The 18,886-nt window shown below is 37.7% G+C and overlaps 1 protein-coding gene across 1 annotated transcript in view; it reads right to left on the bottom strand.

Annotated features, from left to right (window-relative positions):
• The window catches only part of CHMP2B (charged multivesicular body protein 2B), a 29,841-nt gene extending 13,116 nt beyond the window's left edge, over window positions 1-16,725 (bottom strand). The window contains exons 1-2 of the mRNA XM_027102749.1: window positions 16,459-16,725; window positions 1,014-1,105 (exon numbers count right to left, since the gene is read on the bottom strand). Of these exons, the coding sequence (XP_026958550.1) occupies window positions 1,014-1,105; window positions 16,459-16,492 (126 nt within the window). The 5' untranslated portion in view covers window positions 16,493-16,725. The remainder of the gene's footprint in view (window positions 1-1,013; window positions 1,106-16,458) is intronic.
• Window positions 16,726-18,886: the final 2,161 nt, after the last annotated feature.

Below are 18,886 nucleotides of genomic sequence, written 5' to 3'. Positions count from 1 at the left end.
TACCAAGCAATCCCACCCCTAGGAAACATATGTTCAAACAAAGACTTCAACTGAATGTTTATAACAACCTTTATCAAAATAGCTGAAACCTGGAAATAACCCAAATGTCCACTGGTTGGTGAATGGGATAGACAAACTGTGAAATGTCCACACAATGAAATAATATTCATCAATAAAAAGGAGTTAGTATTCATACATGTAACAACACTGATTAATCTCAAAATAATTATGAATGAAAGAAGCCATATAAAAATGAATTCACTTTATGATTCCATCTATATAAAATTCTAGGAAATGTAAACTAATCTACAATGACAGATCAGTGTTGCCTAACTATGGAGGGAAACAGGGAGGGATGGGTAGAAGGGACTACAAAGGGAAAAAGGAAACTTTTGGTGATGATGGATATGTTCATTATCTTGACTGTAGTAATGGTTTCATGAGTTAATACATATGTTAAAATGTATCAAATTGTATGCTTTAAAAATGTACAGTCAACTGCATGTCAAGTATACCTCAAACATGCTGGTTTTAAAAAAAATTTTAAGCAATATACATTTAAAAGCATAACATAAAAATACAGAAAGATAGCCAATCTATTAAAAAAGTACATTTATTATCACAGACCCAATAACAGTTAAAATATCAAGTAAGACACCTATGAGTTAACATAATTATTTTCTTGTAACACTCTCTTGTTTTCTAGGACTATTTTATCTTTGCTGTTAACTGACAAGAAGGTGGCTGCTTTAAGCAGTATTTCTTCCTAGGCATTCATGTCTTTCACAAACTGAAGAATATAATCAGCAGAATACACAGAATCCTGATAAAAGTCAGTAGAATGACACAGTAAACAAAGGTAAGCAGAAATTGCAGGAAGACGTTAAACATCATTTCTTAGTAAAGTAAATCACTTACCACCTGTCGTGTCTTTTTCCTAGTTAGTTAATTATTCCAACACTGATTTCTAAATTTGTTTGAAAAGTTAAACTGAAATTTAATGTTTTACTTACCAGCTGTTTTTCTTGTTTCTCTAAAGCTGCTCGATCTCTGATTATAGCCCTCTGTGTTCCTCGTAACTCTCGATTCTGTTCCTTTATTACATCTAAGAGAACCACAAAAGAAACCTAAATGTATGAGCTGTAAAATCTTCTTCAATACCATTTAAAATACTGGACTCAGAAACCTCAATTAAAAAAAAAAAAAAACAACCTTAAATTACAAGATGTTAATTTTTTTTGTTTCAATTCAATATACTAAAAATTAATCAAATGTTAAAACAAATTAAAAAAGTACAGAAGTGCAAATATGCTATAGTTTAGCCAAAAGTATATATAAATCACAGTAAAATACTCCCTTAGAGAACTGATTATTATACAATGTTTTATATGGCATATATATATATATGTTATATGCATACACACATGCACACACACACACGTGCACACACACACACATGCACACACACACACACCCTTCTTATCTCTCCTTACTCCAGTATTACATGAAATTCCAAGAAGGAAGACAAGCAATGTGTTTATTAAATCTTTTTTTTCTACACTAAGTCATCATAACAGAGTGAAGCAGCCGACCTTCCAATGAAGCAGACCTGGATTTGAATCGCACCTCTGCCACTTGATAATTATATGATGATACCTTGCAAAGTTAGTTAACACTCTAAACCTCAGGTTTCTTACAAAATTAGGATTGTTGTTAAGGAGTAAATAACATACACAATGCCCTGATATATTGGAAGTGTCCAGTCATTGTTAATGTCTTTCTCATTTATCTCAATTCATCTGGATCCACCGGTCTCACCTTTTTGTTTAAAAGATTGTTTTTTGATGTGGACCATTTTTAAAGTCTTTATTGAATTTGTTACAATATTGCTTCTGTTTTATGTTTTGGTTTTTTGGCTGTGAGGCACATGGGATCTTAGCTCCCCGAGCAGGGGTCGAACCCACACCCCCTGCATTGGAAGGCGAAGTCTTAACCACTGGACTGCCAGGGAAGTCCTAGCCTTACCTTTTGAAGAATTAAAATATTAGTCTGAGACTGACAATCATTTGGGTTAACTGTTACTAAATAGTGATTTCTTCAAAGGATCACAGATATGGATAGTAATGCTTGCCAAAACTGTTCCCTCATTGTCAGGAATCTTGCTAAGTGCTTACATACAGTATACAGTATAATGTTCACAATAATGCCATGGAGTTGTTTTTTTCTATTATTTTATATATATGAGAAAACTAAGTGTTAGTAAGTTTAAATAATGTGCCCAAGGAATCCAAGTGTTGTCTCCTGAATCAGTTATCTTAATCATTTCACTAGAGTACCTTTTTAGTAAAGAGGTAGATTTAAAACCACCACCACCACAATAGAAAGAATAGTCTCTTCATCAAATGGCACTGGGAAAACTAGATATCCACATGACACACACACACACAAGGAAATTGGACCCCTACCTCACGCCATATTTAAAAATTAACTCATAAAAGATTAATGACCCAAATATAAGAGCTAAAATCATAAAACTCAGAAGAAAACACAGGAGAAAATCTACATGATTTGCGATTTGGCAACTGATTCTTAGATATGACACTAAAAGCACAAGCAGCAAAAGAAAAAAATAGATAAACTGGACTTCATGAAAATTAAAAACTGTGATTAAAGGACATTACCAAATGAAAAGACAGTGTAGAAAATGGGAGGAAATATGGGCTTCCCTGGTGGCGCAGTGGTTGAGAGTCTGCCTGCCAATGCAGGGGACACGGGTTCGGGCCTTTGTCCGGGAAGATCTCACATGCTGCGGAGCGGCTGAGCCCGTGAGCCATGGCCACTGAGCCTGTGCATCTGGAGCCTGTGCTCCGCAACGGGAGAGGCCACAGCAGTTAGAGGCCCGCGTAGCACAAAAAAAAAAAAAAAAAAAAAAAGAAAAAAGAAAGAAAGAAAATGGGAGGAAATATATGTAAATTATATATGAGTCTAGTATCCAGAATATATAAAAAACTCTGATAGCTCAAAAACAAAAGACAAACAACTCAATAAATGAGTGAAGGCCTTGAATAGACATTTCTCCAAAGATACACAAATGGCCAATAAACACTTGGAAAAGATGCAAAATATCATTAGTCATTAGGAAAACCAGATACCACTTCACATCTGCCAAAATCGCTATAATCAGTAAAAGGAAAATAAGTGTTTATCTGCCAGTAGGAATGTAAATTATTTCAGCCACTGTGGATAACAGTTGGGTGGTTCCTCAAAAAGTTAAACATAAAATTACCAAATCACCTCACAATTCCCCTCGTAGGTATTCACCCAAAAGAACTGAAACAAGTACCTAAACAAATACTCTCTACACAAATGCAGCACTATTTACAATAGTCAAAAGGTGGAAACAACCCAAATGTCCGTGAACTGATGAACTGATAAACAAACTGTGGTATATACATATAATATAATGGAATATTGTTCAGTTATTTAAAAAAATGAAGTACTGATACATAGTGCAACATGGATAAACCTCAAAAGCGTGCTAAGTGAAAGAAGCCAGTTACAAATGGTCTTTTATGATTACACTCATATGCAATATCCAGAATAGGTCCACAAAGACAGAAAGCAGATTGATAGTTGCCAGGAGTTGGAGAGAGGGGGGATGGATGAGTCACTACTTAATGGATATAAGGTTTTATTCTAAAGTGATGAAAATGGTTTGGAACTAGAGATCATGGTTATACACCATTGTGAATGTACTAAATGCTACAGACCTGTTCACTCTAAAATGATTAATGTCATGGGACTTTCATCTCAATTAAAACAGCAGCAAAGCCAGCAACCGTTATCCTTTCTAGTGATGGAGCATCACAACTTATATTCTATACATTTCTGTTTTAATGATACTTTACTCAGAATACAAATAACGAATTACACTGAGTAATAGGCACCATACTAAGTGCTTCACAACAACCCCCGAAGGTAGGTACTATTATCTCACTTGTTTCAGAGGGGGTAATTGATATTTGGTGAGGTAATCTGCCCCAGGGAGAAAAGGTGGTAGGATTCACATACAGCCATTCTGATTCCAAGGCCTCTGATTTTAAATATGCTATTACACTGTGAAGCTTTTAGGAAAACAAAAAGTAAAGTTATCAGAGACATAATCCTTATAAATATAGATCCATATCAATAAAAATACTGTTAAAACAGAATGAAAAGCATTTCATGTTATTATATAGAATATAACTAATCAACTACAATGACTTTCTGAATAAAAGTTAAAATAAGATGCCAGAGCTCCTATATCCTACATACAAGACATCTATTTCTCCTCCTTTTCTTACTCTGTCTCTCAATGAAGTTATATTGGTGGACATCTCATGCTCAGGATTTACTAAGAACACATTCTATATGTTCCTTAAATATAAGAATATGAAACCATAAAATATCTATATGGGAGGAGAAAAGAGAGGGAGCTCTCTCCCTCCACCAACTTTCTTCTGGATGGGAAACATGTTTCATTTAAAAAAGAGGGAAGGAGATATTCTACAGACAAATATATCTGGGAAATGTTCAAGTTGGAAAAAAAAATAAACCGATTTCTTTGCTTCAAGGCTTCTAAGAACATTTAACATAAGAATATACACTGTCAATCTTTAAGGGGAGAATATGTGATAGATTGTTTCCCAAATTTATTAAGCCAAGGATCCCTTTTGAGAAATCTCTATTAAAATTTCTCAGATACAAATGTTTCATGGAGCATTGGTTGGGATCTTATTCTAAAATAACATGCCTTATTAGTTTGCTAGGGCTATCATAACAAACACCACAGACTGAGTGCTTAAACAACAGAAATTTGTTTTCTCCTAGTTCTGGAGGCTGTAAATCCAAGATTAAGGTGCTGGCTGGGTTGGTTTTTCCTGAGCCCTCTCTCCTTGGCATGCAGATGTCCACCTTCTTGCTGTGTCCTCACATGGCCTTTTATCTGTGTGTGCCCATCCCTGGTATCTCTTCCTCTTCTTATAGGGACATCAGTCCTATTGGATTAGGGCTCCACCCTCATGATCTCATTTAACCTTAATAATCTCCCTAAAGACCCTATCTCCAAATACAGTCACATTAGGAGTTGGGGCTTCAACATACCAATTTTAAGGGGACATAATTAGGTCCACAACACATGATATTTTTCCTCTGACATCTACAGATTCATACTAAACAAAATAACAAAGAAAGCGCTCATTTCCCCTTTCAAAACAGTCATTAGCCTTTTCATCCTCAACATTTAAACCCTCCAAATTTTTATCTTTTGGTCTTAGTTCCCTATTTTGCCCAAGGCAATAGATTGGTATGAAAACATTCACCACTTATCCTACTATTTTAATAGAAAATATGCCCTAAATTTAAAACTATGGAATTACAAATGAACTTTTAGAGTACAGCCCCTTTGTATACTAAAAACTCCCTGAACTCAACTAGGATAAGATGAAATATTAAAATAATGATGACGGTCTCCTAAAGTTACAAAAGTACTGGGCTGAAAGAGAAGTCACTGTATTGATAAGTTGAATTGTGACCAGGTAATTGGCACAGTGCAAAGCACTGTGAAACACTACTGAAAGCCTTGACTGCTAAGATCTAGAATGTTATCCACATACATTTGTTTCATTAGTTGGGTGGCATAATGAAAAATACATTATTTGGTCTTTGGCTTGAGTTCCTGGCACAAAGGTCCTAAAACCCTTAGAATTTCCTGAGTGATAGAAACATCTTTTGACTCAGAGAGGGGTACACCTAGATAGCTTCAGGATGGGGCTGGTTACCAGAAAGTCCAAATATTTGATTAGAAGGTGGGCAATTTCAGCCCCATCCCTCAGGGGAGGGGAGTGGGGCCAGAGGTTGGGTTATAATAACTCTTAAACAAAGAGATTGGAAGAGCTTCTGGGTTCGTGAACATATTGATGTTCTGGGAAGGTAACATGTCCAGAGAGGGCAGAGAAGCTCTGAGCTGCACCCCTCACCCCACCCCCCCTGCATAATAACTTGCTTCCGTTTGGCTGTTCCTGAGTTGCATCCTTGTAATAAAATGGTAATACTAAGTACAGCACTTTCCTGAGTTATGAGTTGTTCTAGTGAATTACCAAACCTGAAGAGGGAGTTGTGGTGACACTAGAATTTATAGCTGGTCGGTCAGAAGTACTGGTGGTAATCTAGGACTGTGACTGGCCTCTTAAGTGAGGACAGTCTTGTGGACAGAGCCCTTAACCTGTGGTGTGGGGTCTGTGCTAACTCTAGACAGTTAGTGTTAATATTGAACTGAACTGCTGGAGACACCCAGTTGGTGTCAGAGAATCAGAGTAAAGAACAGATATAGCCATCTTTCTTGAAAAACAAGTAGGACATGAAATTTTAACAAAACATAATTTAAATAGTTTGACTTCACTTTTCTTAATTTTATGGAACTATGTGTACCATAACTGTCACTGTATATAAGAGAAGGAAAATAAAGAAAATTAACTACTGCATATTCCACAGCCTATTGTTAATAGACCTATTAATATTTAAACAGTTCTAGGCTATAAACCAAGAGCATCTAATGTTATACTAAAACAGAGTCATAACACTTTAAAACATATTAAGGTAAGTAGGAAAAGACAGTAAAATATTTTTTCATATGAGATGACAGGTATATCTTATAAAACAAATTACTCTTTAATTTTCTTTAAAAACAATCCCTACACTAAACCCCCAGTTGGTCTTCTAGATAATTCAGAAGGAATAACATGAGAAAGATTCTGAGACAATTTTAATGTTTTTAAGGCCAAGTTTATTTCCAATCATATTTATTTCTTAGTAGGTCTGATTGATTCCTAAGATTACAAGCTCTTTAAAAGCAAGGAATGCATTTTATTTTATTTACCTATCTGTATTCCCATTTTACTTCGTGTCAACAACTATACCAATCTAGTAGTTAGGTAATCTAAGGCAGCACAAACATATATATCAAAATGTAAAAGGATTTGCCTTATAGTCATAATTTAACACATTTCTTTAAAAATGTATAATAAAATCTATTGGTTATCAAGAAAGATGGCTGATAATTTAACAAATTATCATAGTAAGATCTGAACTACAATAGATACCTTTCTACGATGGAAAAATGTAACACTGAAATAATCAGATGTTTCTAATTTTTTGCTGTCCCCTTTTCTCCTTCTGAGTTATGACCACGACAGAAATATGTGCAGGTACTGCTGACCTAGGAGAGACAGAGTGCTTGGCCCTGCCTAACCTGTGCTTCCCTGTCCATCCCATTTCCTCCTCTAGTAAAGATCACTCCCTGAACTCTCATATGCCAGCACTTCTTCTACCTCGTGGGGCACTGTGAAGTGTTTCGTAACAGGTGGCTATAGGGAACTTGCACAATGTGAAAATACATGGGAGTGCCTGTGGCGTGCTCTCTCTGTTACCATTTGGTGAGATCCAAAGGGTCTGGGAACTCCCCCACCCACCACCCTCTCCTCACCCACACCCAGCACAACACTGAGAAAAAGCCACTCAGGCCCGCTCCACTCTGGGAGCTAAAGCCTGTCTCAAGCCTTTCAGGCTCTTTTTAACTGAACAAAAGAAGGCATGTATACATTAGAGTGATAAGATCACTGATGTAAATTTTGGACTTAAGAAGATACAGACAGAAAAGCTCATTCTGTACTCTTTGGTTCTGAGCCAATAAGGCCTATCTGCTTACAGAAAAAAGAAAGAAAAAAGCCAAAAAATAAAATCTAAAAGAGCCTCTCATGTGGTCTAGCTCATTAGAATTCTCTACTGGGATTTGAGGCCAAGGCCCAACTTGAACTATGGCTGTCCTTCTAGACCCTGCTCATTTACATGCTATTTGCACATCTGAGGCTTAAAGCAAAAAGTGGTTACCGACTGCAAATACAGACATTCATTAATTTGTGAGTAATATCCTCTAAAGTGCCTATCGTTTGAGAAAAGGGAGGGGGCCTGTCTCAAGCTTTCCGGATAGTTCAGGATTACTGCCCCATGAGCGCTAAGGCACAACTCACCGACTGTACCACTCAGCTGGATTCAAGCTGCTCTCTTAGACAGCATCCGCGTACCATGTACTGGGTTTGCCACTTTACTATAAGGTCATGATGGACTTTTTAATCTAATATATTTTTTCTGCTTTTAAATGTATTTCTTCAGAGAAAAATCATTTTGATTTATGCAACTTTATTGCCTACCAATTACCCTGAATCTAATGATCACATGGGTTGAGAAAGGAGCACAAAATGCTCCCACATCCTGCTTTACCACCTCCATTAACTGGGTTTTGGAAATCAAGATCCAAGAGGAAAGTGAGCTTCCTCTTCAGATTTCATGTGCAAGCTCTGCAAGCTAGTATCAATGGAAATAGTGGGTACTCTGGCACTGGTATAGTGGGACAATGGATATTAGATAAACCCTGATCGTGGCTATGAACAGAAGAGCTGGGAGTGTGAGTTCAGCTAAAGCAGTCATGGTGGAGCTCACCAATGAACAATAAAGGGGGATGGGGGTCCTGGCCATTTGGGGCTATACTATTTTCTTAGGTTGATGAGGAGAAAAAAACTGCAAAAATGCTCCAAACTCAAAGGTTAAGGGGTAAGAAACAAATACTAAAGGCCAGTAACCAGAAAATACCAGCTCTAAAAGCCAAATTTACTCAGAGGCAGAAGGACAATGACAATGAGAGAGTGGGTGAGGAGAAATCAGAATTTGATATGCAAAGCAAACTTGTTTCTCAGGCTTTGGACATGATATATGAGAAATCAGGGAGAAAAGGTATCAGCTTAATTAACCAGTTTTAAACACATGAAAAAGAAAAAATAAAAACAAAAATAAATAAACTATAGGAAACAGAAAAGACAGTAGAGAATCATGCCAACAGCTTTACTCTATACATAGATCCACTTAAGAACAAGGTTGAAGTTGAAAAACTCAGCAGGACTCACTTGGGAGGAAGAGGTAGAACACTAAGAAGAGAATAGGAGTCCAGCCCTAAGGTAGGATAAAAGGAAGCAATAAGGAATGTTTTTCCCCCCACCAGTAAAGTCTCAAAAGTCACTCAAGCCCTGAGGAATTCATTGAAATGAATTTGTTCATTATTATTAAAATATCAGTGTTTTCAAGAGCTGAAGGAAGGTTTTGAGATGTCAGCTGTTGGCACATCTTTGGGTCTTATGTGGTTCTCAAAGACACAGCCTTTGGCATCATCATCAATAACAGCTTCAGAAAACCGTCAAAGGGCAGTTTTCAGCTTAGATAAGTAAGGGAATGAGGGAATGACCCTTTGAAAGAACAGTCTCACAGATATATGGATGGACTTGAAGGTAGAAAAATGGTAGCATGAAAAGAAATACCAGTCTTTGGTATCATGCTTGGGATGGAGAAATACAGAGGAAAGATATTTTCCTACAGAAATATCTGTTCCTAGGCTTCTGAAAGGACCTCCTGCCTTGCTGTTCTCTATGCCTAGGAGGTTCACGTACCAGATCATCACATGACTATTTCTTCTCAACATTGTTTTTCCCTCAAATGCCACATAAGTAGGGAAATCTTTTTTCATCACTCAGGTAACCACTCTCCCACACACACAAACAACAACAACAAAAACAGCAATAATGGATTTGGGGGGGGGCAATAGAGGAAATTTTGAATTACATTCCATATTAAATAATGTTATTGTATACTATTACATTTTTTGAGAGTCATCATGGCATGTGGTTATACAGGTGAACATCCTATTCTTGGAAAATATTTGGTGGACTATTCAGAGATAGTTTCATTATGTCTATAACTTACCCTAAATAGTTCAACAAGAACCCACATGTGTGTATATAAGTACATATAAAGACATACAAACATAGAGGAGGGAGAGAGAGAGCAAATGTGGCATAATGTTAATAACTGGTGCATTTAGGCAATGCGAAAATGGGTGTTCATTGAATACTGTCACTTCAACTTTTCTGTAGATTTGAAATTGTTCAAAATAAAAAGAGAATAGTCTACATTCCTAAAAATAAACAAATAAATAAATAAAAGTATGAACAATTTTTGCTCAGAAAAATGCTCAGAAGAGAGAATGGTGCTCCTGAATTCCTTATTCAATTATTTTTCTTTGGTGTGCCAAGAATTTAGGGACCAAACAGAAAGTAATTTGAGTTTTTAAATATTCATAATAATAATCACTCTGGGAACACAGAACACGCTAGGAAAGATCTGGGTACTTACTGTAGGTAGCACCATAAGAATTTTGTATTTTACTTGGAAGAAAGCAGAATGTTTCTGAAGGGGATCTAATTTATATAGATGGTAAATTTTATTCCTTCTTGAGCTATAAAAAATGTGGCATCACAACTGACTCTTGACAGATTTATCCAACTTAGTCAAAACTTCTCAGGTTCTGAACTCTGGAAAACTAGCATACATGGATACCACCCCAATGAGGCAAAACCCAAGAAGCTTTGTTCCTCTACTGTCAGTAACATTACTCAAATTATCTCTAAACTTGTACTAAGGTTCGAGGTGAGTGGCGATAATATGGATGTAGATTATAGTAAGCTCTGGATACTGGAAACACAACTTTTGGTTAGTAAATGCTACTATTTTGGAATTTACTTTCTAAATTCTAAACTGCTGCAGCTATTTTCATTTATGCTGAAGACTCTCTGCAACCTTGCAAATGTGGAATGAAGGAAAAACTTAGAAAAAGCATAATCCAACTTTGGAAGTGCGTGAGGATCTACTTTGATTCTGGCGAATGCAAATCGGGAAGCAGATGGGAATTCTATGCAAAAAGTCATCATAATTTAAAATATGTCAGCGTGAGAAAGAGTATGGTATATGCAGATGAATATGAGAAGTGTTCTTGGAGAGTAAAATGACATGGCTAGAAAGGAAGACAAGGACCAGATCAAGCAGGGCCATACATACCTTATTAAAGAGCATTCACTTGATCCTTTTAGTGCTAGAGACTCAATAAATGGATATATACCTAGGAGTAGCATAGTAAGATTTGGATTTCATATATATCAATCACACAGGCAACTTTGTATTGAGTTGGCCAAAAAGTGTCTTTGGTTTTTCAGTAAAAATAAAAGACACATTTTTCATTTTCACTGAGAACTTTATTGAATAACATATTCACCATTTTGTTCCACTACCTTCTGCCATTTTTTCAGGCAACTTCATAATTCTATCTTCCCAAAACTTTTTATTTTTTTGAGAAAAGAACTGTTCCAGGTGCCTTTTACAGTCTTCCAGGGAGTTGAAATTTTTTCCATTAAGAGAATTTTGTAAAGACCGAAATAAATGGAAATCCGAAGGTGAAATGTCTGGTGAATACGGCGGATGAATCAGAACTTCCCAGCCAAGCTGTAACAGTTTTTGCCTGGTCATCAAAGTAACATGTAGTCTAGCGTTATCTTGATAGAAGATTATGCGTTTTCTGTTGACTAATTCTGGATGCTTTTTGTGGAGTGCTGCTTTCAGTTAAGTCTAATTGGGAGCAGCACTTGTGGGGATTAATCGTTTGGTTTTCTGGAAGGAGCTCATAACAGAGGACTCCCTTCCAATCCCACCATATACACATCACCTTCTTCGATGAAGACCGACCTTTGGTGTGGTTGGTGGTGGTTCATTTCGCTTGCCCCATGATCTCTTCCGTTCCAGTAGCCAATCACATGCAGAAATACAGTCAAGAAGTTTTTTTTCATTAAACTTATGTGGAACCCAAACATCAACGTGATTCACATAACTAAGCTGGGGCAATGGATTTTCAACTCTTGATTTGGATATTTTGAGTACGTTGGCTAACTCACAAGTGGTATAACATTGATTGTTCTCAATTAATGTCTCAATTTGATCCCTATCAACTTCAACTGGTCTACCGGACCGTGGAGCACCGTCCAGCAAGAAATCTCCAGCAGGAAACTTTGCAAACCACTTTTGACACGTTCGATCAGTCACAGCACCTTCTCTATACACTGCACAAATCATTTTTTGCATTTCAGTTGCGTTTTTACCTTTCTTGAAATAATAAAACATAATATGCCGAAAATGTTTTTTCTTCCATCTTCAATATTAAAATGGCTACACAAAAATTCACCAACTTTGAGTTGTAAGTAAGTAAAAGTAAGTAAGTAAAAAGTAAGTAAGTAAAAGTAAAAAGTAAGTCTTTTTTTTAAATGCACGCTGATATGACAGCCATTACACACAATCTAACAAAATTGTTTTGAATGAAGTTAAAGACAACTAAGTGCTACTAGAGCCATCTTACAGAAAAAGACAAACAAACCTTTTGGCCAACCCAACAGATGAATGATTTAAAGGCTATGAAGTTACAGGAAAGAAACACAGAAAAGTGATGTAGTAAAGTGTAAGATAAATGGGATCTGAATAAGAGCAAGGAAGATCATATGTGCCAAACATTTAAGAGGCATAAGGGACAGGACTTGGTAATTAATTGAAGGTACAGGGCAAAATCAAGAAGTGCCAAACACTAGAAGAGGAGAACCCAGTAAAGGAACTGACTTGAAGGAGATGGTGATGAATTCTGTTTGGGATCTGTTTTAATTTGAGGTATTTGGGACATCAAGGTGGAGATACTTAGCAAACTATTGGATATATTGGTCTGAAACTCAGAAAAATATATCTAGAGATACACAATTGGGATCCATCAGCACTTGGGTTATATCTAAAATAATAAGAGTTTAGATAAGATCATGTAGGGAGAGAATGTACAATTAGAATAGTGGTAGTTCAAGATGGAACCAAGAAAAATACTAACATTTAAAGGGCAGGTTCAAATAAGAAAGGAAGAAAGGAGGAGAGAAAAGGAAGAAAGGAGGGAGGAAAGAAGGAAGGAAGAAAGAAAGGAAAAATGAAAGAAAAACATAAAAGGAAAAAGAAAAAGAGTAGTCAGAAAAATTTGAGGAAAATTAAGACAGTGTTACGTCATGCGAGCTGAAAGAAAATTTCAAGGAAGAAATTATTGTCAAAATCAAATGCAAAGCATAAGCCCAAGAGACGATCACTAAAAAATGACCACTGGATTTGGTGATCTAGAAGTCATTGATGATCTTAGCAAGATCTCATTCATTACATGAGATGTAAAACAAACTGCTGTACAATGGGGGGCATCAGAGAAGTAAAGAAGTGAAGATAGGAGACACCACCACTCCTTCGAGAGGTTTCGATGAAGAGCAAAAAGAGACTGGAAAATACTTCCTAAGAAAATGCTGGGTTAAGGGAGAGTCAGGAAAAGGAGGGTTGTTTCCAGTTCTACCACCATTAGAAATTAAAGTTCTAATACTAACTCTGAGAGAAAAGAGTCTGCCTCACAGACAAAAGGTAGGTGTACATGGTACCTACCAAAAGCTGAGAATTCCATGTACTTAGCAAGAACAGCAAAATTAAACTGTGCCACAGGCCCTCCAATAAGAAGAAATAACAATGATAATACCCAAAGAGATGAGGTCCTGGCTCTGCTGTAGGCCCGTACCCAAGTGAATTTAGTAGCTGTGTGATCTTGGGCAAGTTACTTAGTCCTTTGCCTCTCAGTTTCCTCATCTATAAAGTGGGGATAATAATAGTACTTATAGGTTTTGTAAGAATTAAATAAGATACTGATACAAAATGCTAACAGTGCTGGCTTAGAGTAATACCTCAAATTTGTCTTTGGTCAGGATAACAGACAAAAAGTATATAGTGCCTAAAGAACTTCACTTTTTAAGAGGCATATTTAGTTGTGCATTCATGACAAGTCCTCATGGCATCCTGATTCACAGGTTCATAATTAGCTTCAATAAATAGGTCACCATTAGTCCACTTAGGAAAAAAACAAAAGAAAAACAAAAAACAAAAAAACACTGTAGATAAACACATTGCCATATATACGCCTTATATATATATATGTGTGTATAACTTATAAATCAGTAAAAGTACTCAACTGTAATTTCAAATTCAAAAGAATCTCTTCTTTAGCACTGAGGTACAATTCTCATTAATTTTTGTAACAAAGTATACACTGCAGAGACTTGTTCATCTTTATGTCAAAAATGAATTAAACATAACTCTGGATAGTAATAAGTGCTCTAATGTTGTCTCCCTTTTTAATTTACATGTGCAGTATTCTTTAATGATATAGTATGCAACTCTTCTAGCCAATCCAAAGAGACAAAAAGATTCAATTATTCTCCAGCTCTATAAGCAGTTACATATTTTCTTTTATATCAGAATTCATTATTGCTGAAAACAGATAAAAAGACAGCATACAGTAAAAGATCTTGTGATCAATAATCAACGAGTCTAAGGATCTGGGAGAAATGCATAAGAATACATTTAATTTCATAATATATAGCCTCATTATTGCTAAGAAGAATGCTGTCACCTTTTAAACAAAACACCTGATTTTTGATAAAACAAAGAATAAAAACATCAGTAAATATCTAGATCAAAATAATGAAAGTACAGGTCGACAGTTAAGATGTCATTAAGTGATCTGAACTGACATGATAATTTAAGAAAACATCAAGTATGCAGTTTGGTAGTTATAGTAAATGTACACAGTAGCCAAATTTATATTCAGAAATTTCATACACAGATCTTTAAGACAGTAGTATAGTTCGTGCCAAAAGTCCTTAGGATCTTTTTCTCGCAAATAAGTGTATTTAGCAAAAACATTATTTCTTGGATGAATTAACCCAACTTCAAATAAATATACAGTTAAACACCCTCACTGCACATCCTCATTGTCTTTATTTTTTCTGCTCTATACTTCAAGTACAATAATCCCTAGATTGCCAAAAGCACCAGAAAGCACAGCACTAAAAATATAGAACTGATATTTATGTCTTTGTAAATATTTTACAGATATCAAGCAATTAAAGCTAGGCTGTTTGGCTTATAACGTTAATTTTTAAAATTTAATTTGTAACATCACAGTAAGAAAGATGCAACCCTTTTCCTCTGTTTAGTAAATTCTCACTCTATAAAACTGAAACAAAAAAAATGAACCTTTTTTTCCCCTGGAGTACTATACAATGACTGAAAATCATATTACTGGTACTGAAACACTGAAAAACTAAAGTGCCATGCTAAAAATTAAATAGGATTCTCAGGTAAAACACACATAAAACTCATTTCACATAATTGTATTACTTCCTATTCCAACTTGGTAGTTATTTCAGGTGTTGTAAGTGGTATTTCTCAGTTAATAAAAGGTCAATTTCACCCACTCAGAATAAGCAAAAATATTATTATGCTCTGTGATAAATTAGGGGTAAAATGACATTATGTGTTGAAGTAAAGGGTAGGGTGGCAGGGTAAAGATGATGTTTTTGTCATCCTCCACAAAATAATTGTGCTGGCATTGGAAAAGTCACTACAAAGGAATGAAGGAGTTACCCCAGGTCTGGACTGAGCACCCTGTTTGTACCAATCACTGTCTAGCTACCACTGCTCCTTTTGTGGCAGAGTTAGACCCTTACAAAGAAGTGATTCTTCGACTGAACCAACAACAACCTAGATTCAACATGTAATGAGAAACACGATTTTTAAATAACTTGAATGAATTTGATTCCTAGTAGAGTCAATGAAAGTATCAAGACTAATTAAACAGTTATATAAACACATATTACAGTCATTCCTTATAAATACCCATTTGTATATTCCTGTACATTCACTTCTTTCCCCCTTAACATGACATTGAGCTAAATGTCTGAAGCAATGCAAGTATCTTAAAATATAAACTTCTATGCAGATAATGCATACCATATCTCTTTAGATAGCAAAAGATAATCATAAGGGAGAAAAATCTACTATGAAAACTAAATCCAGGCACTTCCCCTGGATTTCTTTAATTTTTCTACCGGTGTCAGTCAAGAAGCATTTTTTTCACGTCTCTATTGATGGGGTGTTCCTAGGGCAAGACCGGCCCGTACCCAAGTTCATTTTGTAAGAGTAGCCTATTACACCCTCCCCCACCTCAACACAGGTTTCCGGTTTGGATGCCCAGAAGTAGTACGGCTCCAAACTGAAGGAGCAGTAAACCAAGCAGGGGAAACCAATATGAAATTCATCAAATCACCAAATCTAATGACACTCAAGGGTCAGCCGCATCCTGCCTCCTTGTATGCTCAGGATCCCGCTAAAGGAGAAACCTGGGGGCGGGGCTGTTAAGGACTATGTTATCAGAGAGAGGAAGCTAGACTGCCCAGGTGAGGTTGAGGTGGGGCGAGTCAGAAGAGATAGGGTAACAGAAAAGTGACGCACGAGGTAGGTCAAGTGGTTACCTGTGGGGCCACTTGATCCAGCCCCGCCCCCAGGGACAGCAAAAAGAATCGCGGCCGGAAGCCCGCAAAATACACCGGGGAAAGACAGAGCTGGGCCCCTTCGGCCCGGCCTGGAACTCACCATCCACGGTTTTCTTCTTGAAGAGGGACGCCATGGTCAGGGACCGCGCCCGGGCAGCCCGGCTCGGCCCGGTCCGGCCCGCGACTGGGAAAGAACCGGAGGGAAAGGACAGGCCTTTGGAGGGCTCGGGATGGCGGAGCGGATGGGCAAGAGAAGAGGGCGGGGTCTCCAGACAGGACCCGCGGAGGGCGGGTATCCACGAACCCTGCCGCAGCGGAGTTGCCCTCAGCTCAGGTGACCGCGAACTAAGACACTTTTTGGAGAAGTCACTTGCAGGAAGCGGCTGCGCGATATGCGCGCGCGCCTGCGTACTGCGGCGCCTGAAGCTGCAGCCGGTGCCCTCAGTTCAGCTGCTGCCCTCTCTCCTGCTTGCGGCGTACCAGTGTGGCGAATCATGCGAGGCTAGAGGTAGTAGCAGTGCGTAGGAGACTGCGGGCTGTGTCAGGTAGCTTCTAGGTGCGGGTTCCGTGCTGAATGCTGACAGAGATGAGCCTTACTTAGCGCTCTTCTTGCCCCGGAGAAGCTGGAAGTAAGGGGGTCCCCAGAATCCTAGGACAAGCGTGGGTCGTCCTGGAACAAGTTGATTTACGACCATCCCCTTGCTGTCTGTATCAAGGCATTCATAAGTGCAGGGGCTGGTGTTAATGCTGAGGTCCGAGCCCCGGTGGTGTTTGTCTCGGGAGTTCACGCTCTTTGGGGCCCTGACTTGCTCAGCGGTCTCTCCGACGCCACCCACGCAGCCCCCTGCCGGACCCGAGGCGCTCACTGCGGCCCTGAGCCCGAGGCTCTGACCACCAGGTGTGGGTCTCCGGGGATCAGGTTTCTAGGCTTGGGAGTGGCGGGGGAGGAAGGGAATGGGGAGCAGCTTCCTTAAGGCAACATTTTTTATTTAATGTTCTTGGCTGGAAACATGAAAAAAATCCATACACATTTGTTGTATACTGGTTTAAATGTCTCCAACTCTATTTCTTTAATATCTCAATTTCTTGTAATTGCTCAAGGAAAATTTATGGCTACACTGTGAACCTATTAGAATGCTACATACCTGTACATTGGTATTCACTGTGGAAAAAAGCTCCATATTATGTAGAAGGAAAAGCATAATGAATTATTTCAAGAATCCTGTGTATAAGTGTAAATATGGGAAATACTGTCTCTGGATCAAGACCTTGAGTTCATCGTTCATTTTGTGAGTGTGTGTGTCTCTCTTTCTGTGTTTACACACCTCTGTTTAATATATTATTTTGCTATTTGGAATCTTAATTTTGCTTTGAACTTTTTTCTCCCAATCTATTAGTGCTTTAAGCAGCACTGCCTTCCACAGGATGAAAATCATAGTACCTTTTTTACAAAGATGTGATTTATGATAGGAAGACACCTCAATAATAGTATCAGTATTATTAGTCACCTCTGTCTTTAAGAATCATGTCTCAAGGATTTTTAAGTATTTGGGGTAGTCAGACTTTCCTTCCCCATTTTTCCGCCTCTTGAGACATCAAAGCCCTCAGAGCCACTGATCATCCCGCTGTTGCTGCTAAAATTTAGCTAAGAGTCTGCTCATGAAAACTTTCTCAGAATAACATAGTTGTATGCAAGGTATAATTATCTTACTCCTTCTCAAGTTATTTGAGATATTGTGGGAAGGTGAAGAAGTATGGAAACAGGAAAAAAAAAAAAAAACCATAAGCAGTAAACAGCCTCTGCCCCCAAGTCCCGGCCTTTCTTGGGGTAAGCTCTATAGCAAAAAGGCGGTTTGCCCTGGCTGCCTGTTGTAATGAATAGCATTGAGCTGTGCTTGAGTGCCTGAGAGGCAATAAACTGTGATGTGTTTAGTGATCGTATTCCTCCCTGATGCAGTCACCCTTGTTTTATTACTCCCACACAATCCCCCCCACTGACCCAATTGTAACAGTTGGGAAAATGCCAAAATACTTAGCAACCATATGGAAGACCCTCCAAAAGTGCACAGCAGGAGCTAAAGGCAGGGCTTCCTCGTTACAATAAAGACAAAATAGAAATATGCAGTATTTAAGCTCAGCACTCAAATAGTTTAATTCTCCCCTGGTTTGAAGCAGGCTGATATGCAGCTGATAAGCAAACTGGCATCCATTCTGATTAGTTGCTGGCCAAACTACTGGTTTATATTTTGTAGATCACTCCTTATGGAAGGGCATGTACACTTAAATATAACTGAGACTTAGGACACCAAGGTACCATAAATTAGAATACAATGGTATTTTTCATTTGTTCAAAACCACCATCATCGCATACAAACTCACTGAATCAACAAGACATATATATAAGCATAGTGGATAGAGAAGATGTTTTAATGTTATTCTTTTTAAACCTCATTAAGAAATAATGAACTAATATCCTATGGTCATTATGACCCAATAATAGTCTTCCAAACTGCTCAGGCAGTGAAAAA

The sequence above is a fragment of the Aethalodelphis obliquidens genome, unplaced genomic scaffold, assembly GCF_003676395.1.
Source record: "Aethalodelphis obliquidens isolate GAN/ISIS:26980383/991018 unplaced genomic scaffold, ASM367639v1 scaffold1, whole genome shotgun sequence".
Lineage (NCBI taxonomy): Eukaryota > Metazoa > Chordata > Mammalia > Artiodactyla > Delphinidae > Aethalodelphis > Aethalodelphis obliquidens.
This window is presented reverse-complemented; position numbering and strand designations above follow the sequence as displayed.